Source organism: Pseudochaenichthys georgianus, chromosome 12 (assembly GCF_902827115.2).
Source record: "Pseudochaenichthys georgianus chromosome 12, fPseGeo1.2, whole genome shotgun sequence".
In the NCBI taxonomy this organism is placed as follows: domain Eukaryota; kingdom Metazoa; phylum Chordata; class Actinopteri; order Perciformes; family Channichthyidae; genus Pseudochaenichthys; species Pseudochaenichthys georgianus.
Window position 1 is genome coordinate 6,097,232 of NC_047514.1, and position 27,959 is coordinate 6,125,190.

The 27,959-nt window shown below is 40.9% G+C and overlaps 1 protein-coding gene across 1 annotated transcript; it reads left to right on the plus strand.

The window, feature by feature from the left end:
- Nucleotides 1-8,453: 8,453 nt before the first annotated feature.
- Nucleotides 8,454-27,916, plus strand: vsig8a (V-set and immunoglobulin domain containing 8a). Its single transcript, XM_034096448.1, has 7 exons — nucleotides 8,454-8,535; nucleotides 13,972-14,147; nucleotides 16,054-16,258; nucleotides 20,550-20,702; nucleotides 21,429-21,551; nucleotides 23,567-23,708; nucleotides 27,727-27,916. Exons 1-7 carry the CDS (start codon nucleotides 8,454-8,456, stop codon nucleotides 27,914-27,916), a joined length of 1,071 nt encoding a protein of 356 aa, XP_033952339.1.
- The last annotated feature ends 43 nt before the right edge of the window (nucleotides 27,917-27,959 follow it).

Sequence of the window (27,959 nt, forward strand, 5' to 3'; positions counted from 1 at the left end):
CCCACAAACAACACCCACACAACCACACACACACACACACACACACACCAACACACACACACACCCACACACACACACACACACACACACACACCACACACACACACACCACACAGGGGAGCAATACTGTGTTAACCTAGCTATCTTAATTAATGTTATCCATCTGAAATAAATCACATACTTCATTCGTCAATGGCATGCACTCTCTCTCTCTTTCTATACAGAGTCAGATTAAAGAAGTAGAAATACACTAAACATACCGTAGGCAGATGGCGAGTCGCTCGGCGGGTCCGATTGACAAACGCATGTTGGTGTCTGTCTTTGTTATCAGGGGACCCACTTTGCCGAGCAACTCGTCGAAATGGCCTTTTGCTCATCCTGAAGTACTGGTAAAACAGTTCGTCATCCAGACGGAGCTCTTGGACCAGAACGTGGTATTCTCCCCGTTGCAGACGTTTTCGGAATATCGGATGTACCCAACAGCGACGCACACGTCGCCTCCCGAGATACAATGCATATACCAATGCTACCCTTGCTACCAAACCGGCATCCATTTTGGCTAGAGTGGATAGAAGAACCGGGCTTTTTTGCTTTGTATATCCGGGGCGGGACATTCATGTGATTGGTTGTTGGTCGCGTTGTTCGTAAAAAATCCCCAAGCTGCAGACACGCCCACCGCCAAGCGGTAACGCACGCCGCCGTGTGTAGGGGGCCGTAACAGCTGGCGAAATTACAGCCTCGCCTACTGATTTTAATTTAACCATATATCGAGCCCGATTGTCGATTTCAAAGGTGTGCTCTAAAATGATATTTATAAATGACTATTATCATTATTATAAGCAAGACAATAAATGGCAAAGATATGTAGAAAATAAACGTATTTCAGATACGTTCATAAGGAACGTAACCTGGGAGAAAACATGTTTCTAGAAGATATGTAGAAAATAAACGTATTTGAGATACGTTCATAACAAACGTAACGTGGGAGTAAATACGTTTCTAGCTAAACGTAATTGAGAATGCAGTTTAGTTCTGTGGGAACGTAATTTTTAGGAGACAGGGTTGCAAAAAAGATACACGTGCTGGTATTCACATGTTATCCATCTGTACTTTGATCTGTCTGTATAGTTGTTGTTGTTGTTGTTGTTGTTGTTGTTGTTGTTGTTGTTGTTGTTGTAATAGAGACTATGTGATGTTAGTGTAAGGTTTTTGTAATCTCTTTTGTTTTTTAGATCAATGGATTTGTATGCATGGTCGTTTTTTAAGCTAGGGATATGTTCAGATCCTCCGCTTCACATCAGGATCCTAATCTCCCTGTCGGCTTTTCTGATGGCGAAAAATTATGTCTGTCTTCTATGGCTTACATTAAATTGCCTGACTTTATTCTGCATGCTGATTTGACTGCAAATAGTCCCTTTTTTCTCCTTAACAGTGGTCTGTTTGCGAGAATGTACAACCTCTGAAATGTCTAAACTGACCAATCAGAACTGAGTATTCAACAAAGCAGTGTAATAATATAAACATAGATACTTAACCACTTATCAACTATGTATGATATTTTGTGGTATTGTATTGATACCTATCAGTCATTTCTAGGTTTTCAAAGGATAGTCTCTCTAGTCAGACGTCTGCTCACCTCCACAGGAGCTGGGTCAGGTCCATCAGCACCAGTGGGGACAGAGCAGGGATACTGGTGCTAGGTGCGAACTTTGGCGCCTGGACCCCCCATGTGGTGCACCTTCTTGCCAATACTGAATTGCGGATAGGTCTCTAAGCCCAGCTCCTTATGAGCTCCAGGATGTGCGTTTGAGTGCTGAAAGAGAGAGTAAGTAGTTAGCATGCTATTTGTTTGCCATGAATTAAGGGTGTTAATTCCTCTTCCATTAAAACGTCTTTAAGTGCTCTTGAATAGTGTTCTTCTATTTGGGTTGCAAGAGCTGACTGCATGTTTTATCCTACCAGCGAGACGCCTCCTAGATAAAAAGGTTTGATGGCTTGTTACTTTCAGAACATTTCTGAATCGTGACTAAAACTTCCCAGCAACATCCTTCTTTCAAACAAAACTTTCGACGAGTAAGTTCTGTTCTATGAAAACTTATGAGAGATGTAACTGTTGTGAGATGGACGTAGTTGCTATAAAAGTGTTTTTACATCAGTTTGTCAGGCTGGAACAGCGAGGAGACGATGTTCCATGAGATAATGAAATTAGACAGGTGCAGCTGATGTACGCAAGAACCATTAGAGAGAAGCACGTGTGCCCTGTTAGCAAACTTTCCATGATTGACAGACTCTTTAGTGCTTATAGTGGATCTCCATTACATGTAGACAGTGAGTATTCCACTTTATGCTACCTTATACTTCTACTCCACAGGCAATATCGTACTTTTTATCACTATGTATTTATCACTACTTACTTTTTACATCTAAAACACATTATATGCTCATATGAAACAATTCAGTACACTTATCCAATTGAATATTTGAATAAAGTCTCTAAATCTGGACCTCTACAAATAACGGCGATCCAAATGCGTGTACATAAACAGGATGATCCTTATTCTAATAATTAAAACTACTTTGAATGAGCGATTCGTGCCATAATTGTACATGCATTTCTGATACTCTAATGACTTTTGGCCTTATATAGTACTTCGACACTTTATGTTACTGAAAGGGCCATTGATGCCCCAAAATTAGTACATTTTTCTTTTTGTTCTTTGAATACATTTTGATGCTGATACTTTTGTACTTTTACTCCATCAAGAGTATTAGTATGAGTACTTAATCCAACCGCTGCCTTTAAGCACGTCATCTTGTTTACCTATCTGTGTAAATCTAACAAAGACAACAATCACATTACTTACATATCCATGTCATCCATTTATGAATACTTCCAAATAGCAACAATTCATTCCGGTAAGAGTTGGTAATACAATAAGCACTGCATCAAAGCCTTGAAACTACAATGCCATTGAACAATACAAATCCCCATTATATTTGTTTCACAGTTAATTGTATAAACCATGTATTCGTCACTGTGCCTCATTTTCAAATATTTCCAGCTTTTACATTTGTTTTCACAAGTAACCCACTTAGACGTTCTCATAAATGGGCAATTATGGTATACAGTAAGTGACCATCATACATTTTTACCCATTTATCTTTGACTGGTTCCAACAGCCCCATTGTCCAGTGATAATGCTGTCTGCCTGCACCACTTGGCCCGAGTCATTAAGTACATTTGTTACATCATGTATTGTAGATTAGGCCCACCCTAATGATTTCCTCAAAGTTCCTATGCACTTATTTATATGATAAAAAGGTATGACATTTATTTCCATTGATTTCTATCAACTCACTCCATAATCTATGATTTACACGTGTGCCATATTCAGTGGACCTCTGCACCCATCTCAAGTGCTAATACATCAAAGTCTTATTATTAGCGAATTTCTCTAGTCAATTAAGAAAATCCTTGTAATACATAGTTTTACAAATAAAGATATCATTGAAGTGACTCTTCAAAAGTTACATTAGCCTAGCATGCTAACATGTCTTGACCTCCTATTTTTTATTCCCAGTAGTTTTTCTTCCTTACCTTCCTACCCACTGCCCTCCAAAGTCCCAGCGATCGACTCCACTAGCTGCCGGTATTTCAGTAGGACACTGTGCTTCCTCCCTCCCGATCTGCATGGAATACCACGCATGATTTTGTAAGAGGCATACCTCTTTTCAACAATTTCACAGCTGAAAGAATCCAGTATAAAATGACTCACATTTCAGGTCATCAATTTGCTTTCAATTCCACAAACCTTTTCCTTCCAGTACCAGTATTCTGAACTTGGCATTCCTTTTTCTGAGCAAATGAGCTGCACTCAGCCCAGATAGCCCGGCTCCAACAATAATAACATCCCAAATGTCCGCTGTCAGTCGAGCTGGAGTGCCAACCTAAAACGTGTGTTAGTAAACTGTGGAGTCAGAAACAGAAATCAACAAATGAAAAATGAGCTTTTGACCTACTTTAGAGAGTCGGCAGTGTAAACTCCAGTAATAAGAGACAGGCTTTTGTTATGTGAACAGTAAAGGCTCTGTCAGATGGGAGGTCTTGTGCGTTTTTGGCAACTCTGGCGCAGGGGATGAATACACTTCTACCAATAAGAGGGTCAGCGTTTAGCTCACACCCTCTGCAGTCAGCTGTTTTGATAAAAGCAGAGGTGAAAGAAGTACTCGGGTCTTTACAGGCCTTACTTAAATGAAAGTAATAACACCACATTGTTGAAATACTCTGTTAGTAGTATAAATATTGCATTCAAAATGTTACGTAAGTAAAAGTAGAAAAGTATTAGCATTAAAATTAATCAAAAACTAATAGTAATCATTATGCAGAATGGCCTTTTTGGAATACTATTTATCATAAAGCTGGATTTTAACTGATCCACTAATGTAATCGCAATTTTAAGCGATATCTTCAAACACTTTTTATACTGCCAGCAAAGTACAGCATTGTCTTTCAATTTGAAGTGGATAAGAAGTATGAAGTAGCATCAAATGTCAACTAAATACAGATACGTTAGAAATGTATTTACCACTGATTGTAATTCAGTTATTCTGTTAACAAGAAATATATGTGTATTAGCAGAATATGGTTGTTCTATTGAATTTTCTGAATGACCAATCTGGATCTTTTTGAACAACTTGAGCCCCGAGACAAGTCTGATGTTGCCAATCATCAGATTCCACTGTTTTGAAAAGAGAAACAAATTCGATTTCTGTCACTATATACAATTAGGATATTTATTAATTGATAACCCAACAACAACTGGGACTTACTTAAAACACAATCATCTCCCTTTAGTAACCCGTACACAGATTGGAGTAATTACTAGAAAATCAGCAGCAAATTATATCAAGCTGTTGCCAGAATGGCACCAGAGAGCAGTGCTGTGAAAAAAGATTAGCTTTGAGAACATATTGAAAATAAAACATGGGAAGAAATCCCTGAAACATGTTTTACTCAACAGAGGGATACAAAAACAATATGAAACTAACAACCATGCAAGAGGAAGTGTGAGAAACCATGTTGCCAAGTCTGTTTTTAAAGTATGACATCACCTACTGTTATTAATATACCTTTTTATTTACTTTATTCTATTAATTAATTTCTTTTTTTAAACTGTTTTACATTATAATAATTAGCCTTTTCCACCTGTTGTGCTTTTTGCCATTTGTGTTTGTTTGATTGAAATGAAAATAAATAAATATGTAAAAAAAAGAAAACATAAAAATATGCCTATGGACATATATTAAAGGTGTGAAGTGCAAATGGTTGTTGTTTTAAAGGGGGCCGATTATGCTAATTGTCGGGTTTCATAATTGTATTTAGTGTCTCGACTGTGACATGTCTCCATGCTTTAATGTTCAAAAAGCTCTTTATTTTTCACATACTGCCTGTGCTGCAGCACCTCCTTTCACCCTCTGTCTGCTTTGATTGGTTAGATGGTCAGCTCTATTGTGATTAGTCAACTGCTTAGAGATGTCCCGTCTCCTAGCCTATAACGTAAAATGTGTTGAAGCGCAAACCACTAGAAGCACCAGTATGTTACATGGTGATGTCACTATGTTATGGGAGTAAACAAAGGTGTATAATGGAGGCATTTACTTGCAATTCTTTGGCATATCATTGGAAAGAAGAACTACTGCCTTGGGTGTCATTCGACTGGTTTACTGTCTCTGCTATCTTCTAAAAATGGATAATAAAATAGTGTAATACATTTGCATAAAACACAAGCCAACAAAGGTTTTGTGGAACAAGTAGTCATGTTTATTTTCTAGGATTTGTGTATTAATCCAAGAAGTGAAAGTCCCTTTAGACCTCACTTGGATTGCATGTTTTTCTTCTGTCTTTGTTTATGTTCTAGCTCAAGAAACATTAATCCCAGGGAAGCCAAACTTGGCAAGTTATGTAAAAATACTTTGGCCAAAATCTTGTGTTGCATAATGGTTACACAGACCCAAATGACTAAGTCTCTTTTTAGTCGTTCATGTTTAGGAGTATTGTTTCTTAAGCTTGCTGAAATACCCCCAAGCAGTGACAGAGCCATTTTTCTTTTGTAACCTGTAACATTATCCATATGGTGATGGCCTCACAATGAAGACAAATAAGAATGTCAAAAGAGTTTCATGCTGACGGGCAAGAAAAGTATTATTGTAAAAAAAAAAACTGAAAATAAGAAAAAAGCTTTCTCACACATAACGGCCCGTCCACACAGCGGCGTGCGTTGACGCTTGCCGGCGGGCGTGTCTGACACTCGACCAACAACCAATCACATGAATCTCCCGCCCCACAAGCACGCGGTTTGATTGGCTATAGCTTGTACTGGCATATGATTCGATTGGCTGACACCTCCGTCGAGGCGTCAAAAGTTGAACATTGCTCAACTTTTGAAGCGAGCAACGCCAGCAACACTCCATGTCCGCTGTGTGGACGGGCCGTAAAAGTTGTTTGTTAATAATCTGCACAAAACGACAAATTAAGATTTGACCTATGATGAATCAGAATAGAAATACAATATATATAACCTGTAAATAGTCTGCAAATGCAACAATCCCAAGGTTCCCTCCAGAGGGAGTTTCTCTCCCCCCCTGATACGCCTCAATTGGATTTATTTGTGTACTTCAGTAACATAGTGACATCACTAAGTAAAACTCACAGTTCTATAGTCTAGCGCTCCAACACATTGTACGTGATTAAGGAGCAAGACATCTAGGCGGTTGACCAATCACAACAGAGCCTGCCAGCAAACCAATCAGAGCAGAGCCTGCCATTGCCCTGCTGTTCATCACACTTCAACCATAAATAACTTCTTGTCATAGTTATTTTAGGACTATTGTGAAAATTAAATATATATTTGTGGAGTCCACTTAAGGTTGCTGGGTGTCCATTTGTATTTCCTGTCCACCCTTTTCTAAGGATTCATGTAGATTTGACTGCTGCACCACTGACTCTCAACAACAGTATGACAGTGTAGCAAACTGCAGAAAGAAAACATCACAGACATCAATCCAAGGATACCTGCGAATCGCATACACAGCGTCTTTGCTACATAACCTATGTTTTTATTGTACCGGTTCTTTGTGCATTGACGGTACAGTTGAATCTAACGTTGTGTTTCTGCTGGTTAGCGCACAGTACACAATGATGTCCTGAAAAGGTTCAAATGTTTTTCACATTAAAGGTCTATGGAATGACAGTTCCAATGCTCTCAAAGCACATCATTTTCCTCCAGCAAAGTACAATGCATCCCTCGACAACATTTTGAAGTGGGTGTCATCGAGGAAATTAGCAGGATCTATATGTATATGTTTCTGAAAACTGGAAGTAAAAAATCTAATCAAAAGAAAAAAATGCCCAAAGCTTGTGAAAAAGAAGAAAAAAAAGGTCACCTGAATTTTTTTAATATATTTTATTCCACAGGAGAATAGAGCCTTTTATCCTTTACAACTAATCCATTTTATGCATTTTATCTACTGAAGGACACCCCGCGTTTCTCATCTAAAAAGGCTGTTTCCCTGTAGATCTGGCACAGAGATAAACTCTATCCCTTTTTTTGTATTCCTCTTGCTTTTGTGCAGAAACCTTGCTGGCACAACCAGTTTCTCGTGACTTGAGACCTCATGAGCTCCCTTTGTCGTCGTGATTATTTGACACCACGGACATCGGACAAATGAAAGGTTCTAAAGTGGTGTATTGTGCGTGCAAAAAATAAGGAATGTCCAGCCACTATGTTTTTATACAAACAAATGAAGCTGAAGGTGGATGTAATATTGCAGTCAGATAAATATTATTGAGTGTAGAGACGATTGTGTTGCAGATTTAATGCTTTCAGTAGCAGTGCTCATCAGATCCATCACCAGAAACTCTATTTAATTGCAGGGTCCCTCCTCCAGTTTCACAATGGATTGCTAGCTATTGTTCTTCAGCTGCTATGCCTGAGCAGTGATTTCCTCGTGCTCGTTCCCATAGGTTTAACCTAACTTCATTACACTCTTATTTAACATAATTTACTAGTTGTAGCAGTTGTGAGGATTATAAAGAGCACACATTTGGAAACGTTGAAGGGTTTGAGAGGCAATATCAACAGCTGGATCACAACACCAAGGGAACCGACTTGTAAACAGGTGAAACAGGTGGAGCCGCCGTCCAATCAGGAGGTGTTATGGGAATGAGGGGGGAAGTAAACAAGGAGTTCTCTGTAAAGCGAGAGCTGCTGCTACACCCTTTGTATTCCACTGTCAGACGTTTGGATCTGCATTCAGGTGATATCTATAGAAACAAAACATTAATATTCTGCTTCATCTCTTAAGATTAGTATCATATGTACAGATTTATATATGTTTGTTATAATCTTAGTCGTTTTGACCATCTCCATGATTTGATCTCAGACAGCAACACTATGATTAGAAAAACCTTCACTGATATTTTCCTGCCCTGGTCGTCCGTCTACTTGTTATTCAGCACAAGTCTCTTGAGCACCGGTAAGAACAAACAAACACACACACACACACACACACACACACACACACACACACACACACACACACACACACACACACACACACACACACACACACACACACACACACACACACACACACACACACACACACACACACACACACACACACACACACACACACACACACACACACACAATGACTGTCCTCTATTGTAATACTTTGCATGGCCTTGACGAAGCCCCTTTCTTGAGAGGGTTATCAGCCTGATATAACCTCGTCTCTGTTGAACACTGACGAGCTGTAGGCCCTCAGTGGTGTAAGCTTCAACATGTGGCGCTCACTTACTGTCCAATCATGCTTTGAGATTATGCCTCCAGATGACACTCTAATGTTCCAGGGATTTGTTTTTTCTCTGGTGTCTGGGCTCAAATGCACCTTTTTAGTTTGTTCCATGATTTGAAAAATAATACAAAAAGGGTAACCGTCGGAGTAAAACAGAATGCTTGAATCTCTGAACAGTGAACACACTGGATATTGAGTGATTTTCCTCTAAGACACAATCCCCTTGTAAATATCAAAACAAGTCCATTTCCAACTTGTCTCAATATGTGTGCACTTATATATTGTTGAAGACATCGAATGAAACCACTAATGGAAAATGTTCTTCATAATTCCAATGTTGCTATGAGAATCTGGCTGATGGCTCTTTACTTGCGCTTTCATTTCATGAAACCACTTGAAGATGTTTTCAATCATAACAACACATATGATGATGGTGAAGGACACTTTAAACTAAAAGCTGTGTAGGGCTTGTTTTGCCGGACGTAAATTGAAATGTGCCGCGGCCCACCGGAGAAAATCTCACACCCACACACCCTCAGACTTTGAGTTGCGCGCGCTGCTAAAGAGACGCACAACCTTGGAAACCAAACAATGGTGTAGCTGTATTCAAGTCCGAGTGGAAACAGTCCTGAGTAAATCTGATTTTGTCAGAAATTGGGAGAAATGCGGGAGAAATATGACATATGACCCCGGGAGGAAACTGGGAGAGGGCAATGAAATCGGGAGTCTCCCGCGAAAATCGGGAGGGTTGGCAAGTATGGTCTGGTATGAACGCAGCACGGAGACCTGGGTCCACGCTGGCGAGTATACACCATTCTCTGAACTTCTTCCTCCTGACTGTACATTCTTCAGCTCCCCCCGTGCCACCGGCCATGGTGGGGGCATAGCCTCAGTGTTTAGAGCTAGCCTCTAATGCCGATTGCTTCACCCTGTAACTAGCTACACTAGCTTTGAGTTGCAGCTTTTTTAACTGAACCCGGCCTCGCCTGTGCTCTGCGCAGTCGTGTATCGTCCGACAAAGTGCAATAAGGATTTCATAAATGACCTTTCTGACTTTCTGTCCGGGATCATGGTAAAATACGATCATGTTTTGATTTCCGGAGACTTCAATGTCCATTCTCTCAGAGCCGTGGCTCAATGACTGTACTCGTGCTCTCAGACGCACCTGCACGTGTGCAGAGAGAAAATGGAAAAAGGATAAACGCCATGTCTCCCTAGAAATCCTTCGTGCTTGCCTTTCTGCAGTCAAAGCAGCCAAAACAGAACACATTCCTCTGTTAATCTCCATAAACAGCCATAAACCTCAGGTTCTTTTTAATGTCCTCAACTCTATCATTAATCCCTGTGATGTTTCTTCAATTGTGCCATCGGCCACTCTCTGTGATAAGTTTCTTAATTTTTGTATCGAAAAAGTATCTGCGCTTAGGCTAGACCACACTAGTGCTACCCCAGATCCAGCTCCTTTTCTGTGCCCTGCTGTCCTCGACCACTTTAAGCCTGTATCCCTCTCTTCTCTCTTGGATGTTGTCAAGCACCTGCGGCTGACAAACTGCACCTCAGACAGCATTCCCTCTCGCCTTCTCAGAGATGTTTTCCATTCAGTTGGAGCAAGTTTTTTATTACTAATTAACACCTCTCTTAGCTCAGGATGTGTCCCAGCTACCTTCAAACATGCCATGGTGCAGCCACTACTTACAAAGAAAAATGTCGACCCCTCCATTCTCGCAAATTTTAGGCCCATCTCCCAGCTACCTTTTTTATCTAAAGTCCTGGAGCGAGTAGTCTACGCCCAGCTGCAATCTTTTTTTAACCATGCATGGCATTCATGACAAGTTTCAGTCTGGCTTCAAAGCCATGCACAGCACTGAAACAGCCCTTTTAAAAGTTTTTAATTATCTGCTCCTAGCTGCCAACTCAGGTAGCCCAGCTGTCCTGGTGCTGTTAGACCTGACAGCTGCCTTCGACACTGTGGACCATAGCATCCTGTTGTCGCGGCTCGAACAGTCCGCAGGCATCACAGGCTCTGCCCTTGCATGGTTCAGGTCCTACCTGACAGACCGTAGCTTCTCAGTGCAGCTGGTGCCTTCTCCTCTGCCAAAGCCCCTCTTACCTGTGGGGTTCCCCAAGGCTCTATTCTGGGCCCTATTCTTTTTCTAATTCTAGGTTCAATTCTCACAAAACACAACATCCCCTTCCATTGTTACGCCAATGATGTACAGATCTATCTGCCTCTCAATTCTAATGTCAAATCATCACAGCTATTGATGGACTGCTTGACAGAGATCAAATCCTGGCTGATCCAAAACTTCCTCACCCTCAACGAGAGCAAGACCGAGGTCATCTTTTTTGGACCCCAACCTCCAGCCTCTCTGGTTGATATTCTGGGCTCCCTCAATAAAAACATCCTCCCCTCTGTCATGAACCTTGGAGTGACCTTCAATAGCGCTTTTAAATTTGATAAGCAGGTCAGCAGCGTAGTCAAGACCTGCTTTTTTTAAATACGACTATTGGCCAAGACCAAGTCGTTTTTATCTTTTAAAGACCTAAAAAGGGTTATTCACACCTTTGTAACCACGAGGCTGGATTATTGCAATGATCTATACGTGGGTCAATTAGAAGCCTGCAACTAGTGCAGAACGCAGCTGCTCGTCTTCTCACTGGCCATAAAAAGCGTGACTACATCACCCCAATCTGGCCTCATTGCACTGGCTTCCAATTAGGTTCCGAATTGATTTTAAACTCCTTTTATTTGTTTTTAAAGCACTAAATGGGCTGGCTCCGGCCTATATAGCAGAACTCCTCCATCGCTACACCCCAGCCAGAGCTTTAAGGTTGGCAAGACCAGGCTCAAAACCCGAGGTCACCGAGCCTTCGCAGCTGCTGGCCCTAGGCTCTGGAACACTCTGCCCCTCCATGTGTCGGCCCAGACACTAGGGTTTTTTAAATCCTCACGAAAGACTCACTTCTTCTCCCTGGCCTTCTAGTCAGAGCGGAGTACGACCATTTTTATATTTGCTGTTGTAATTTATTGTCTTCTGTTTGCTATGGCAGTAAAGTGTTTTTATTACATGTACAGCACTTTGGCTCGACCAAAAATTGTTTAAAAATGTGCGATATAAATAAAACTTGAATTGATTTGATTTGATAGGAGACAATCCCCTTGAAAACAAGTCAAGTGTGCATTTATATTGAAGACATCGAATGAAACCACTAATGGAAAATGTTCTTCATAATTCTAATGTTGCTATGAGAATCTGGCTGATGGCTCTTTCCTTGCGCTTTCATCTCATGAAACCACTTGAAGATGTTTTCAATCATAACAAAACATGTGGTTGAACATATGGTGAAGGACACTGTAAACCAGGGGTGCCCAACCTTTTTTGAACCGAGAGCTACTTTTAAAGGTGCCAGTCTGCCGAGATCTACCAGTCCAAATAGAGAGGCGTAGCCATTACTGACAGCCTACTACCAGGTAAATACACACTTCTACTTTTATAAAACTGACCTTTGTACGATTAATACTCCATAAAATACTGCAGATCCTTTATTTTACCTCTTTCGAATCTACACACATACAAGTATTTAACTGAAGTTACACAACAGAGTTGTTGATACAGAGTTGAAGTTTATTCACACGTCACACTACAGTGGGTAATGTTTTCAAGAAACATTGAACAGTGCTGCCACATATGACAAAGGAAAAAAAGAAAAGACTCTGAACCCTTTCTTTGCCATTATATAAAAATAGTGTTGCTACAAAAGTATAAATTAGGCCTACTAATAAGACAACTGAGATCTGAAGCTACACAGGAATCTGCTGCCAAAGTGCAATACAAAAGACAAAATTAATAAAATCAAACCCTTTTTTTGTTGCATTTTAGTCGAGTATAAAAAGAAATGCCTTTAAAATAGGATGCAAGCAACACTAGTTTCTTAACCTGAATTGATGATAGACTATAATCAATTTAAGTTTGCATTCTTATACCATTTTGTACAATAATTATAATGAATAAATTCAAACAAACTAAAACTTACAGCTGATTAATTAGTATCTAACTTGAGTTATCTAACTTGAGTTTTTATTATATCAAAAACCTGTTGAAATGCTACTGTTATTTTCACTGTCCCCAAAAAAGCGCGTTGCAGCCTCCAGGAATGCTTCTTTCACAACTTCGCCGTCTTTAAAAGACTTCATGTGTTTCGCAAGAACGTGACTGACACGATAAAATGCTCTGGTAGCAGCCTTGCTCTTGTTGTTGGGCCTGGTGAAAATGGACTGATGTGCATCTAGCTGTCCTTTCCGGTCCCTCACCTTTTGGGAGCGTTGGGCAGAATTGGGAGGGAATTCCGTCTCGTAGCGTTTTTGCACTGTTTTGAAATGCCGCTCCTAAATGACCCTTCTTCGATAAAGCCACGCTCGCATTGCAGATGAGACAGATGGACTTTGAATTAGAATAGATACAAAAATAATCATCCTCCCACTCGGAGTGAAAATGATATACTTTGGGCTCTTTTGCTTCTGCCATAATTGCGGTCTTGTGTGTGTGTGCGGACTGTCTCTCCTGTTGACACCTTTATATATACAATCTATGGTTGACACCACCAGCCACGCCCCCACACATGGGGTCACGCCGGCCAATCACAAAGCTTTGGTGCGTTCAAGTACATTATTCTGGCACGGGAAGATTATGTTATAGGACATTAACGATAAAACAGAATATTGTTGTTCTATTTTTAGACACATCTCGCGATCGACCGGGAATCTCCCCGGTCGACTGGTTGGGCACCCCTGCGTAAACTAACACCTGTGTAGGGCTTGTTTTGCCGGACGTAAATTGAAATGTATACTTCATATGTTAATCATTATTCCTAAAGTGCTGCTTTTGGAGCTCTTTCTTATTGTATATCATATATAGAATTTTTCCTGCTCTTATTAGTCATATATTTCTTGGCAGCAACGATTATGTTTTAACTTATTACCAGGTCTGCTCTGCAAAACAAATTTCAATCATTATTAAAATATAAAAGTATACATAAAACTGTATGGCAAGAGTATTTTATATATATTACGTATGTTTGATTAATTTCAACACCTGTCTAACTTTTCTTAAGATTTGAAGTGTGCGGGGGGGATGCTGGTGATGTCCACGGGCCCACAGACCCTTCAGAAGGCCGAGGGAGAGAGGCTGATTTTGGGCTGCCGTTACACTCCGAGCCCCTCGGACACCGGAGAACTCGACATCGAATGGTCCGTGGTCAGTCCAGACACCACGCAGAAAGACCACATGGTGAGAGGCGCGCTTTGGGAGTAACGGATCACATGTACCGTGTTAACGCAATCAGGATACAAATGAAAGTAACTGTATAGTCAAACTGTTACATTAAGAACAGACGTAATCACATTGTTATTACATAAAAAACAGGTATTACTGGCAGGATTACAGTGTGTCGTACTGCCTGGAATTTCATTTTTGGTTTTTAATGCAGTATTAGGACACTTTTTGTAGTATAGATTACATACGAAGGGCTGGGCCCCGAGGTGAGGTATATTGCCTCGTAAATTAAAGGGGACCTATCATGCAAAATGCACTTTTGTACGTCTTTTATACATGAATATGTGTCACCGGTGTGTCAGGGAACTCACCAAGTGTCAGAAAACACAACACTCTCTCTTTTCCTCCATACCCAAATCTCTAAAAACGGGGCTGCAACGGAGATGATTATTATTTGAATTTTTCTGAGGTCAGAAAAGGGGTGCTCCGCCTATGGGCAACTCTCCACCTATCAGGGGAATGAGAGACCGCTCGAAAGCGCTGGAGACACTGTATTACATATGCCAGGCCTGTAAGTGTCTGCCACAAAAGCAGAATCAGCCCTTGCAAAAACAGGGCTGGAAAAGAGCAAATAGAGCGAAATGAGGCATGGCTAAAATGCATGATCTGTTTGGTATTTTGAAAAAAAACTTCACAGACATGTTTAAAGGTATGGCCCTGCAATATATGTTTCAAATATAGCATGATGGGCCACTTTAAGTTATAAATTAGAAAAATCAGTGAAATCTTTATCAACTAAGATTTGTTAAAAACATGTTTTCAATCAGGTACTGTGGACAATCCCCACAGGAGCAATTTGGGGTGAAGTGCCTTGCCCAGGGACACAACGACATGCTGACTGCAGTAGGAGTCAAACTTGCTACCCCCTGATTCAAAGTCCAGCACTCTATCCACTTAGCCACAGCCGCCCCATACATTACTTTCATATTGTGATACTCAGATGGGACTACTGATTATATTTTACAGATCACATTTTTGAGCTACGGTAACCTTCCCAACCTTGGTTACAAGATGGCTCAGCTCAACACTTCTTTGGTTCTTTTTAGTTGGATCCACCTAGATCAAGGATCCAATCGTTGTGAGCTGACTCTAGTATTTGAAACTCTGCAAATGATGGTCAAAAACAATCGTGGCTCACTTAGCATATATAAAGTATTGATATGTAGCAGCGTACACTATGCCATACATAGAGGCGTGCAATTTATTGAGTGCAGAGAATCTTATGTTTGTTGTTCATGGCAATTGCATGTGCTGTTGCTTTAAGCTATCAGCAGAGCCACCCACATCATTTGGGAGTAAAATCTGCCGAGGAAAACCAATTAAAGGAAAGGACCTGTGACCAAAAGTGAGTCGAGTTGAGCCAAACTATGATTGGAAACTCTTGTGACCTATCCCATAACTGAAATTACATCTTTAAAACATCTCATTTATCTGGATTTCACACTTATTTTCACATTTTTAAAATTCTATTCCCCATAATGTACATTGTTTGTTAATTAAAATCAAGTTCAGGAGGCTGGTGTGTGCATTTTTCCTCTGCCTTTTAGAAATCCTCTGTGTGGAACTTTGTCCACTAGGAAACAGAGAGACTCAAAAATAACCACACAGCCTTTAAACAATCGTCACATAAAGTTATAAAGTGATATGCTAATGCTTTGGGAAATAATGGCTCATTCATCATCCGGCAGACAGGAAATAATATTATCTTCCCAATAAGAGATAGAGCAACATTAGCATTCATTTGGGGCTGTGTTTCTGTCCAGCTGATCAATGTCACTCCACTACACACAGGGGGGGAGGGGGACACACACACAATGTTCAGCAGGTGTTGTTGTGCAATCTTTCTTGTGTCTTCCACCAGCTCCTGTCCTTCACCAGCGGCACCACATACATCCATGGGGACAGCGCTCTTGGGAAAGGGTTCAGATTTGCTGCTCCGGATCCCTCCATGGGGGACGCCTCCATGTCTATCTCTCCGCTGTCCCCTGCCCACAGTGCTACCTACCAGTGTAAAGTGAAGAAGTCCCCTGGAGTGGACGCCAGGAAGGTGTCCCTGGTGGTCATGGGTAAGAAGGGGCATTGGGCCTGGCACACGTTACATTATTGATGAACTTCTGACAGCCATGAATGTATTGGGTTTAAAGGCCCCCTATTATACTGTTTTTCATCAATATATTACAGCTCTCAGATATATACAAAACATGCCTCTGAAGTGTTTGGCTCGAAACACCAAACAGATCATTGCAGCATCCCATAATCCCCTCTGTTTCAGCCCTGTTTCAAAAGTGCTGATTCTCTGTCTGTTACTTTAGATGAAAATAAGGAACCACTCCCCACGCCCCTCTGAGAGACAGTTGGGGGGGGTTACCTTGGTTGGTGATTGGCTAACGGTTACACAAACCAAAACATCGTTACGACATCATAAAGTGGGCAAAATCTGATCAGCTCCTTTTCAGACAGGTTTTTATAGAAATGGATCAGGACAAAAAGAGAGCGAATCTTTTTTCCTGAAACTTTCAGAATCTCTTTACACAGAGAGGACACATGTTGATGTATAAAAGACATGAAGAAGTGGATTTTGCATAATAGGTGACCTTTAAAGGAGAAGGAAGCCACAATCATTTTGGGGTTGCCTATTTCCATGAAGGTTATGTTTCCTTGTCACATGCCAGTATCCATTAAACTTGCCATATACTACAAACCCATGCCCACTTTCATCTCTTAAGACTTCTACATGCATTACCACACTGATGTGCATCCATTAGTGGTTTGTGGGGGTCAGTTTTGTTCAAGGTCACACGAATGTCAAGGAAACTAATTGAATTGCTCTCTCAGTGTCGGTTCAGATTAAAGGCTTTCTCAAGTCAGGCTTTATTCTATAAAATAAAAAACCGTGTATTTAATGACAAGCTGCTCCCTAAATTCAGCTGAAATTCTCTCTAGTGATTATTATTAATAAAATGCATAAAAACAAACACAATGCTATCCTAGAACACAGCGTTTACAAAAAACAACTTGATATTCACACCATTCACCTGTTTCATGGTCAACATGTGCACAGTTTTCGACCATTGTGTTTAAATCAATCATCTTAACTAACTCTGGAAAGGGCTGTTTTTTCTGAAATGAATAGATACAGATTGAGCTGTTGTTTAGAGAATAAAACAGGTCAATAGTCATTTGAAATGTACTTCATATAGAGCCATGTATCAGTGTATTCATCTTGACATTTGAATATTTACTTGATTCACATATTACATTGCATTTAGCTGACGCTTTTATCCAAAGTGCATTCGACCAGGAAGATACAAACTTGAAGAAAACAGAATCATATAAGTACATCAGGTTTCATAGAGCAAAACATTTAAAGTGCTACTCAACTGGCTTTATTAGTATATAAGTGCTTTGTTAGCAATTCTTTGTCAGTAATTCTATCCCAGCTAATATGACCTGAAGAGCTTGAGCAGTAACTCGGGTGGAGAAGGAGATTAGCTATTAACAGACATCTTTATTATGAATAAAGTCATTCATAAATAACCCTTTCAAAGATGTTTCATGATTATGTCCCAAATCAGATGCTCAAGCTCAACCTTGACAAAACTGAAGTGCTTTTCCTTCCGGGAAAAGATTGTCCCTCTCTTGACCTAACTATCAACATCGGCCCCTCTGTTGTTTCCCCGACTCAGACTGCAAGGAATCTGGGTGTTATCCTAGATAACAACCTGTCGTTTACTGCAAACATCACTGCTACAACCCGCTGCTGCAGATACACGCTTTTCAACATCAGGAAGATACGTCCCCAGCTGACCCAGAAATCGACGCAGCTTCTGGTCCAGGCTCTCGTCACCTCACGCCTAGACTACTGCAACTCCCTCCTGGCTGGTCTACCTGCATGTGCCATCCGACCTCTGCAGCTCATCCAGAATGCAGCGGCTCGTCTGGTCTTCAACCTTCCTAAATGTTCCCACACCACGCCGCTCCTCCGCTCCCTTCACTGGCTTCCGGTAACTGCTAGAATTCACTTCAAGACACTGGTACTTGCGTACCATGCTGCGAATGGATCTGGCCCTTCCTACATCCAGGACATGGTTAAACCGTACACCCCAGCACGTGCACTACGCTCTGCATCAACCAAACGACTCGCTGCACCCTCGCTGCGAGGGGGACCCAAGTTCCCATCAGCAAAAACATGTGGGTTTGCTATCCTGGCTCCAAAATGGTGGAATGAGCTCCCCATTGACATCAGGACGGCAGAAAGCTTACACACCTTCCGGCGCAGACTGAAAACTCATCTCTTTCGACTCCACTTCGAGCAATAGAATGACTAACAAAGAACTGCTAACAGAGCACTTATATACTAATAAAGGACTGGCCAGTTGAGCAGCACTTGAAACGATTGGCTCTTTGAAACCTGATGTTCTTATATGATTCTGTTTTCCTCAAGGTTGTGTCTTCCTGGTCGAATGTACTTATTGTAAGTCGCTTTGGATAAAAGCGTCAGCTAAATGCAATGTAATGTAATGTAAAAGATGCATGGGACACAATGTTCCTCAGAATAAGATTTAATTGGAAGACTATTTTTTAAATCTATTTCCCATTACAACTTTCTGAACTACTTTAAACATACAACCCTAAGAGCTTTTTCATTTCACTTTTTAAAAGCTTCACAATGAATGCACTCCCAAACTGCCCAGCCTTGAACTTCCTTTCTTTCTTCTTCACAAAGTTCTCTTCCATTATCTGCCCACTTAGACTTCAACTAGAATAACAAGCAATGTCAGAAACAGTCTCAAAAGGGGGGAGGGGTATTGAGAGGAACAAGGTTTACAATATGGCAAAAACACAATTGTCTCACAGGAATGTGACGTTCCCCATCAGATCTAATTTATTCTTTCCATAGAAGAAGATTGTAAAGACTTTGAATTAAGGGTTAAAAACTCAAACACAAAATCAAATCGTCAAACCAGAGCACTTACATGTTCTTTAGCCTGAGTGAGTTCAGTATCATTTACAAGAATCAAATCAAAATCAAATGTCGCCCTGTTTAAGGCTTAGAGTTCCGAACATTTTAAATTTGTCATTTTTATGGAAGAAACATTTGGACTATTTATTTAGCATAAACCAGTGTTGAACTTTAGCTGACCCTGTGGTGTCTTACCCAAAGTCTTTCTCAGGACTTTTCTCTCAACACTCTTGCTCCATATCAAAGCCGATCAAATCACATCACCTTTCGCTTGATAAGAACTAGCAGATGGTTGAATAAAAATATCTGCTTCAAAGGCTCCCATATCAACAGACAGCCTGAAGCTGTTTTCAGCCTAACAGCAACACAAACAGTCCTGAGAGCAAACAAATCATTTTATAGATCAGGGTTTTTGTATGATCCTGAGCAGGATAAGTGCTTCAAAGAATGCAGCGATTGAAAGTAGATAGCTGGATCCCTTCTTTTATAATGTAAATAGGGAACAACAGTCCAATGTGTGAGATGTTGTGATTTAAAGCTCTTTTGTCAGTGAGTATTGCAATACATCTCACTCTAATCACCACCAGTCGCTGTCTTCTTTCATCTCCCAAAACTGGACTGTACTTCATGTTTCTGCCTTCTCTAACCCATCAAGCCTATCGATTTACAAATGTATACTTTATTTATGTGCACGCTGATAGGATTTGTGAGAGATAAAAATGCATAACTGTCGGTGCCAACCATCTAACACAACCTGGTCTCACCAGAATGCGTGACTCCATCACGACTCCTTAACACCGCATTGCGTGGTGGAGTCACGAACTTTGCTACATGTACGTGTCGGCACCACGCAAACAACGCCAATGTAAAGTGAATGAGGCTCCTTTTTCGTGATGCACACACGCATTTATACAACGTCCAGCAGTGAGCTTTTATTCTATAAAACGTTTTTAAAATCTACTTTATAGCTTAGTAACTCACGGGAGGCTTCTTTTATTTTATTTGTATTCATAATAATTTGTATTTTTCGTCAGAATGTATTATGGTTACACGAATTTTTGATCTAAAAAAACAGTGCATTGTGTGTAATACAACTGTGATTTTTATTAATTTAGTTCGTTTTTAAGGAAGGCCAGAGCTTCAGCTGTGTCAAATAGATTGTTCCCTTTAGTTAACGTTTTTTAAAAGAACATTATATTCCGATTTGATAATGTCGCCTTTATTGCGGAGAGCAATGTGAGCGTCACCTATTCTGGTGAGATCAGGTTGATCTGACATGTGGGTGGTTTTAAATGGTTCCTCCAATTTCATCTTAGCTAAAAAGCTGTACTGTTTTTTCCAGAAAAAGGAATAGAAATGGAAGTGAAATGATCCATTTGTTGTATGATTTCCAGCCAAGCCGTCAGTGCCTCAGTGCTGGGTGGAGGGGGGGGAGCTGATCGGGGGTGCTGTCTCTCTGCACTGCCAGTCAGCAGGAGGCTCCACTCCCTTACTGTACAGCTGGAGGAGAGAAAGCACCGGCCCCCTCCCGGCTGCGGCCACACAGGGTGAGTGTGACCTCTGCTGATGTCATGGTGCTACTGCAGATCAAAGAGTGTGTGTCAGGACAGGGGACAGCTGTTTAGGAACTCAATGAAAACACATTTTCTTGTTGAATGTACGGTGTGGGCTTTACAAGATTAACAAATGTCCGAACTCGTTATTTATTCAGATGTTTCAAATTCTATGAAAATAATAGAAAGTCAGGTTAAAAAAATGTTAGGAAAAACGCAACACAGAAATCTATAGTCAAACTGGTAATAATCAACTTAGGACTCTAGTGAATAATCACCATTTTCTCCCCCTCACTCTTTATAATATAAATATACATAATCTAGTTGACATTTTTGAGTGTAAATTGCATTGCACCGTGTCCCTCCAGGGAAGGGAATTTCTCTCACTTCTTTGTTTACTTCTGCAACATTGTGACGTCACTCTGTAACACTCATGCTTCCATTGGTTAGAGCAGCAGCACAGGCAGTATGAGAAACATAAGAGCTTTTTGAACATTAAAGCATGGAGACATGTCACGGTAGAGGCAGACACATATCAATATTAAACTGAAAATAAGCATCATAGGGCCCCTTTAACAGCTCTCCTCCTCTTCAAACATCTTCATACTGTATGTGTACAATCAGAAAGCCTAAGAGCTCATGCATTGTATCCCCTTGTGTGTGCAGCTCATGTACAGTACGTTGCTTAATCCGTGATGGTGGGCGTTCATGTGTTCTCAGACGTCGTGAGTGGGGAGCTGAGAATCAGAAACCACTCTCAGAGCTCCGCAGGATTCTACCTTTGTGAAGTGAACAATGCTGTAGGGGCCGCACACTGCCGGATCAACCTGAAAGCCAACAAACGTAAGGCAACTAACACCCCCCCCCCCACACACACAGTAAGTCCCCACGCACACGCACACGCACACGCACACACACACACACACACACACACACACACACACACACACACACACACACACACACACACACACACACACACACACACACACACACACACAGTGACGCACACATGTGAACATGAAAGACCCACATTCCCTTCCCTTTAGTCTCCTCTCTTTGTAGTTCTGCCACGACCTCTCACTAACCACTGTAACATGGATGTGTGCTCCCTATTAAGTTGTCTAATGGTGACGGAATAAGGTCACAGTCAATTGCAAAGAATTGCTTTATTCACAGAAGACAAAGCGTTTATCCCATCAGCTCTGACTTCCTGCTGCTGAGTCGCTCAGTCTAACATGAGGGATGTCGGCGACAGCCTCCTATTAGCTTGAGAAATTATCAAGAAAAAGGGCAGCAGCAGCGAACAAGTGCACTCATAGGCACCTGATCATATTAGTTAAGTTGGCACACTGTGAAAGGTAAGAGGAAATTGTGTTTTGACGGCATATCTGATGTGCAGTATCACTTCTAAACAAGAAAGAAGAGAAGAAGACAGAGACATGGCAGAGCTTCACCAGGAGGAAACTCAAGTCTGTGACTCTTCATAGAAACAAAAGACTCTCCATTCTGTGGACTCATAACATGTGTGTCTTTGTGTGCCTCCTGATCAGTGGAGCAGACCCTTACATTACATCCAGCAGGATTCATAGATTCCAGTCACAGTGCTCAGACGTTCAGCTCCAGGCAGGGCATCACTCACTTTCACTTCACACGCAGGGTGCTGTGCTAGATCATAGGTTCCAACCCTTAGGCTCCCCCTCTAGAGGTGTTGCACGATGATTTACAATATTATAAGATGAAGGTTTCTGCTCAAAAATCCTCTAACTTTTCAGGCTTTTCTCCAATTTCTTGATCTGTAGTGGATGTTTTTACCAATTTAGCCCTGTCTTTCTGAGATGAAAACATACCTCTTTTTCATCTGAAGCTTATAAACATGCTGAAAGCTATTTATCTCCATACTTTGAGTTTGTTCAGACAATTAATATATAGCTTAGTCTAGAGAAATCATTGGAAAGGTAATTGAATTATATTAAGCCTGTTACAAAGCCTTAAAGGACGAGGGAAATTAAAGGAGCCTGCTGGCTTATTAGGTTACACCAAGTTAGAGAAATATCCAGAAATAGTCCAATTTTCTAAAGTCCTGTCATCGCCGTGAGGTTGCCATGCAACCAACAGAGACCTGGGGAAGTAAGTGTGTCCGTGCAAAGAATAGTTCTCCATGTAAGCCCTCGTAAAAACACATCTTTGTAGATAAAACAAACCAGATCTAACATTTGAGTGATGTCGTGATCTGCTGTCTGTGAGGGAGACACACTTTAATGATCTCTTGTAATATCAAGATATGTATGAATCCGAATGTTTGAATATATATACTAATAGATAGCTATGTCAGGGATGAGCGAGCCTTGGAGGATGTTTCTTTGTTCATTAATGAACTTGTTTAAGGAAATGTATAAGGTGGTAGTGTAGCATTAGCAAAGAAAGAACTGATTCCATTTTAATCTCATTTTAGTTTCATGTTGAATAACATTACGAGATAAGGCTATTGGAAAATGTACCCTCCTTAAGTCAGATCAACATCTAGACCTTGGTGGGAGTCTGCGTTCTTCAAAATGCCATTTTAGTTTTCACTTTTTCTAGTCTTTGTACTAAACTAATAGCTGCCGTAGATCTACAGATGATGGTCACTTATACTAATCTAACTCTCGGCAAGGAAGCAACAAATAAGCGTTGTTCCCAATTTCCTATTGTTTTGGACACTTTGACAAGACAAACACATATTTATTGGAAAATGACAATCTGTATCTATGATTTGTGAGAAGACATTATTTCCCTGGAGAGGTACCACTGCACTACGCAGTTAAAATAACACAATACTGGATTCTTCCCACTGTGTTGATTCCTTGTGTTCACAGCTCCAAACAGAGCAGCGGTGATCGTCGGCAGCATCGTGGGCTCTCTGCTCCTCATCTTCATCCTGCTGGTCTTCATCGGGCTCATACTCTGGAAGCTGAGCAGCAGACGGGGCTTTGAGAAGGAATTCTCCAACGACATCAGGTACTGTAGAGCAGCAGGGCGCTCAGATAACTGAGGGAACAAATCCACAGTCTCCAAGTGTCTGGCGAGTTTCTGCTGTTCATTTATCGCCAACAAGTCCCATGAATAGGAAGCTTCTCTGAGTGGAGAGGTGTCAGCAGCCTGGCCGTTTGTTAGAGGGCATGGACATATGGATTTCACATTATTGTGCACACACATTTTCACATTTGCATTATTTAGCATAATATGGGTTTTGGTTTACGACACAGTTAAGGAAACACATGAAAAGGCATCAACAACCACACATAAAAAGACATAGGCAATTAAAAATGCTTCTTATGAGATGTGGGACAACACACTCAAAAGCTTCCAGATAGAAATAGAATCAACACTCCAGAGTTGAATAGAAAAAAGAAAAGAAACATGTCGATACAGACGGTGATGGACATGTCTCTGAAACAACACTGGGTTAGGTAGGGTTCTTCCAACAGTTAGGATTTAATTTCCCAATGTCTCATTCTCACAGGAAGCCTCACATTGTGCAGAATCAAGTGTCGGAGTTTTCTTCAGGTAAACTGATGCAGATATAATGGCTGACACTATAAATAGCACCAGTCGCTGTTTGCTTCACCTGAAAGCCGGAGTATAAGTCATTAAAAGTTACCAACATGTTCTTGATCTTCTCCAGCGTTCCCGAGAGTTCAAACATGAGACCCTGTCAACAAGCTCTGCTGAGAGTTCCCGACTGAGACTCGCAGCAGTCATGTACGCTTTTATTACAACACGGAAACTGCATGGCTTTAATAAGACCTCTCGGCTACTGTATGTCTATTTAATTAGATTGCATACATAGTGCTCAGTAAATACATCTACCACATATACAGTTTTAAATGATATGGAAGGAACAGAAATAATGAGCAAGCAAAGCTGGAACTTAAAGCAAAAATTGTGTTTTGTGAAATACTCCCGTCTGTTTCTCTCTGCGCCTCTGCCATGTTTGCTCCCGTGAAAAGGGACGTTTGATTACTTTTTCTGTCCTCCCTTTATGCAGAACACCTTCAAGTGTGTGTCGTGCTTAGTATCCGTCATGTGTTTACTGCTGTTATCAACGGTAGCGTGTTACAGATACATGTAATCTGATTACAGTAACACGCCTGTTAACCCCAACACTGTCTGTGACTATATCTAGGCTTTAAATTGATGTGTATACAATCGTGTTTGCAAAACCGAGGACAGGAGGGATTCTGACCAATCACAGGGTCAGCCTGTCAAAGTGTCCTTGGGCGAGACACTTGGCTGCAAACTGCTCCAATTGGCTCATCTACTGGATCATAGCATCAGCTAATGTCAATCACTAGACCTAGAGAGCAGCTGTAATCCTCCTCCCCTGTACTACCATAGACATCGTGAATACATAGGTAACATAAAAGGTGTTTAAACAGAGAGACGCTTTTATTAATAACGAGCCACACGTTGTAAATTCCCCGGGATGGAATCAGCAGAACAAAATGACTGCCATCTGATCTTCAAATATGATCGTGAACACATTATAATCGTTAGCTTACAAAGCTACTGTTGCAGCAGTTCCAAATGAACCCTGTGAGATAGCAAAAAGCCCTTTCTTGTTTTACATGTGAATCTCTTCTGTTAGAAATAATTCAAGTGCAGAGTTGTCGTCCGTGTTTATAGGCTATGGCAAGATTAAATCCTAGTTGAGTTACATGAATGCGTTGGAACAGTTTCCCCTTCTGTAGTGTGATCCTTTATTTTGTCCAATTTATCTTTCATTTGAAGCCGGCAGCACAGCTTGCCCTCTACCCCGTGAATATATAAAAGCTTTTATTAAAAGAAACCATCTAAATGCATATCAATGTCAGACGAGGCCAACTCCAAGTGTAACATTTGGTTACAGAGCGGCTCATGCCTGTACAGAACGTTTGCTGTTCATTTGTTGAGCATATTAGATGGGTTAAGGTTATTTTAACGTGAAATGAAAAAGTGCATTAAAAAAACCATACATTAAAGTAATGGCATTAATGTAATACATTAGCCGAAATCTTTGATGTGTTTATGATTTGAATGTCCAGCAAAATCACTTCAAGACAAAATACAGATGCAGTGAGTGAACTAGTGTTATGTATAATGTTGGCAAACTGCAATGACGTTGGCTCAGGTCTATAGAGCCATGCCACACGTCAATGCTGTACGGATCAGAGTGCAACAGGTCCCCAGCTGTTACTGTCCTTTTGTACCATGTTTAAGAATATTTGAATTGTAAGGTGTGCTCTAAATAAAATGTACTATTATTATTACTACTACATGAAGTTGCTGTAAGTGGAAAAACAGAGCCTTGAGTATTCTGTCGTACTCATGGAACTAGATGGTCCCTAGTTCTTGTTTTTAACCTCAAATCAATATGTAGGAATAATTACACAAATGTTAGGCACTTATTTATTAGGGCAAAAGTCCAGCATCCACATGTGCAAGTGTAAAATGTACAGGTGTCCTCTCGTACATTTTTCAGCCGATATTATTTAAGTGTAACTATTTAAACTCTCTTAAACAAAAGGTCTGTGTTTAGTAATGTTGCTCCTCTGAGTGAAATGCAGAGCAGCTCCAGGCCGATGCTCAGCAGCTGAACTCCCACCCTGACGTCTCAGACAGGATTTCTCCTTTTGCATATAAACAGTGTCTCGCCCAAATATTTGGAGATATGGTTCACATGAAGTTGAGATATGGTTCACATGAAGTTGAGACAGTCCACGAGCTTTCGAAGCCGATGGGAGCAGAGTCAGCGTGGGAGGACAGAGAGACAGAGAGACACTTCAAGCTACATCCCTTCTCCATATCTGTGACTTACAGGAGAAGCTCAGAGGAGAGGGACGGCAGATCAATCATCATTTCAGCCACGACAACAAAAGCTCCTCTCACATGTGGCGGCTCGGAGTTGAAAGGGGAAAGAAAGTTCAGAAAGTAGTTATGAATGGTATCAAATCAGTTCAAGTACTGTTTCTCCTTTACTTAAAACAAACGCAACAGTGAGGAGGGATAATGAAGCTGTAATATTATATCATATGTAATTACATTTTAACCACATTTATTACGTACTGTATTTATTTCTATACACAATAATATAACGACACTATGGCATTCTTTCCAACATATGACCTATTTCAACTATGACATATTAAAAACCCACGTTTGCATTTTAAGTACATCTTTAGACATACTAAATCTTAATAATAATAATAATACATTTTATAAAAACAGCGCTTTTCTTGAAACTCAAAGACATTTCCGGTTCATAAAAACACAATTAAAACAACGCAAATCTGGACTTGAATCATAATATTCCCAATTTCTTCTCAACAATATATTATTTCCTTTACCAGGAGAAAGTCTATCCATTGTGCAGGTTTGCTGCTTGGAGCACTACTGTCTGTAGAAGAGAAGCCGTTTCAGTGAGAAGAGCCTCCAGAAAGGCAAACCTGTTGCTCTCAAAACTCACCCGTCAACCTTTAACTCCTCTACCCCCCCACACCTTCTTCCACTTGGCTCTGGACTCTTATCTGGCTGTTCTTTACCTTATTTTCTTGTAAAGCGTCTTCGAGTGTTGGGAAAATCACTATATCAATATAATGTTGTATATGTTGTGCATCCATTGTGGTGTAGAATATGGACGCATTTGTTTTTGTTATTTATCAGATACAAATCAGCAACGTTTGCAGTGAAAGTACAAGTTGTGCTTTCGGCTTAGAAATCTAAATCTTTGTGAAATGATGCACTAAACAGTGTGACGATGGGAAAACCATTTTTCTCCTCTACCCAATTCATTTCCACATAATAAGCCTATTTCAATATAAATTGTGTAGGCCTACTTTACATTGCATGCAGCGCTACCCCAAAGCTCCACAAACAAGCTTCACAGTTCTGATTTCATGCTACAAAACCCTTACAAATGAAATAAGTCTAGCGTTAATTCTGTGGAATACCTAGTAAAGACCTTTGACTCCCGACCTCTGTTCCGCTCTGATGTCAGGGAGGACGCTCCGCCTCCTGAGAGTCGCCCGGTCAGCCGTCGTACCAACAGGAGCTCCAGCCAGCCCACCCCCGCTTACCGTCAGGTGGGCTCTCCCAACGACGGACACACACACTCCAGCAACAGTCGGGGACACTCACCGGACCAACACACACCAGAATGTGACAGCATGGACGGATTCGCAGTGTGACAGTCAACAGAGCCGAGCAGCAGAGCTTCATTATAAGGTTTCA

What these genes read in the sequence shown, in the direction of transcription:
- vsig8a (XM_034096448.1), top strand. Translation starts at nt 8,454, where the DNA reads ATGATTAGAAAAACCTTCACTGATATTTTCCTGCCCTGGTCGTCCGTC. An exon ending in CACAAGTCTCTTGAGCACCG is followed by an intron (nt 8,536 to 13,971) that starts GTAAGAACAAAC and finishes ACTTTTCTTAAG; the next exon opens with ATTTGAAGTGTGCGGGGGGG. An exon ending in CCACGCAGAAAGACCACATG is followed by an intron (nt 14,148 to 16,053) that starts GTGAGAGGCGCG and finishes GTCTTCCACCAG; the next exon opens with CTCCTGTCCTTCACCAGCGG.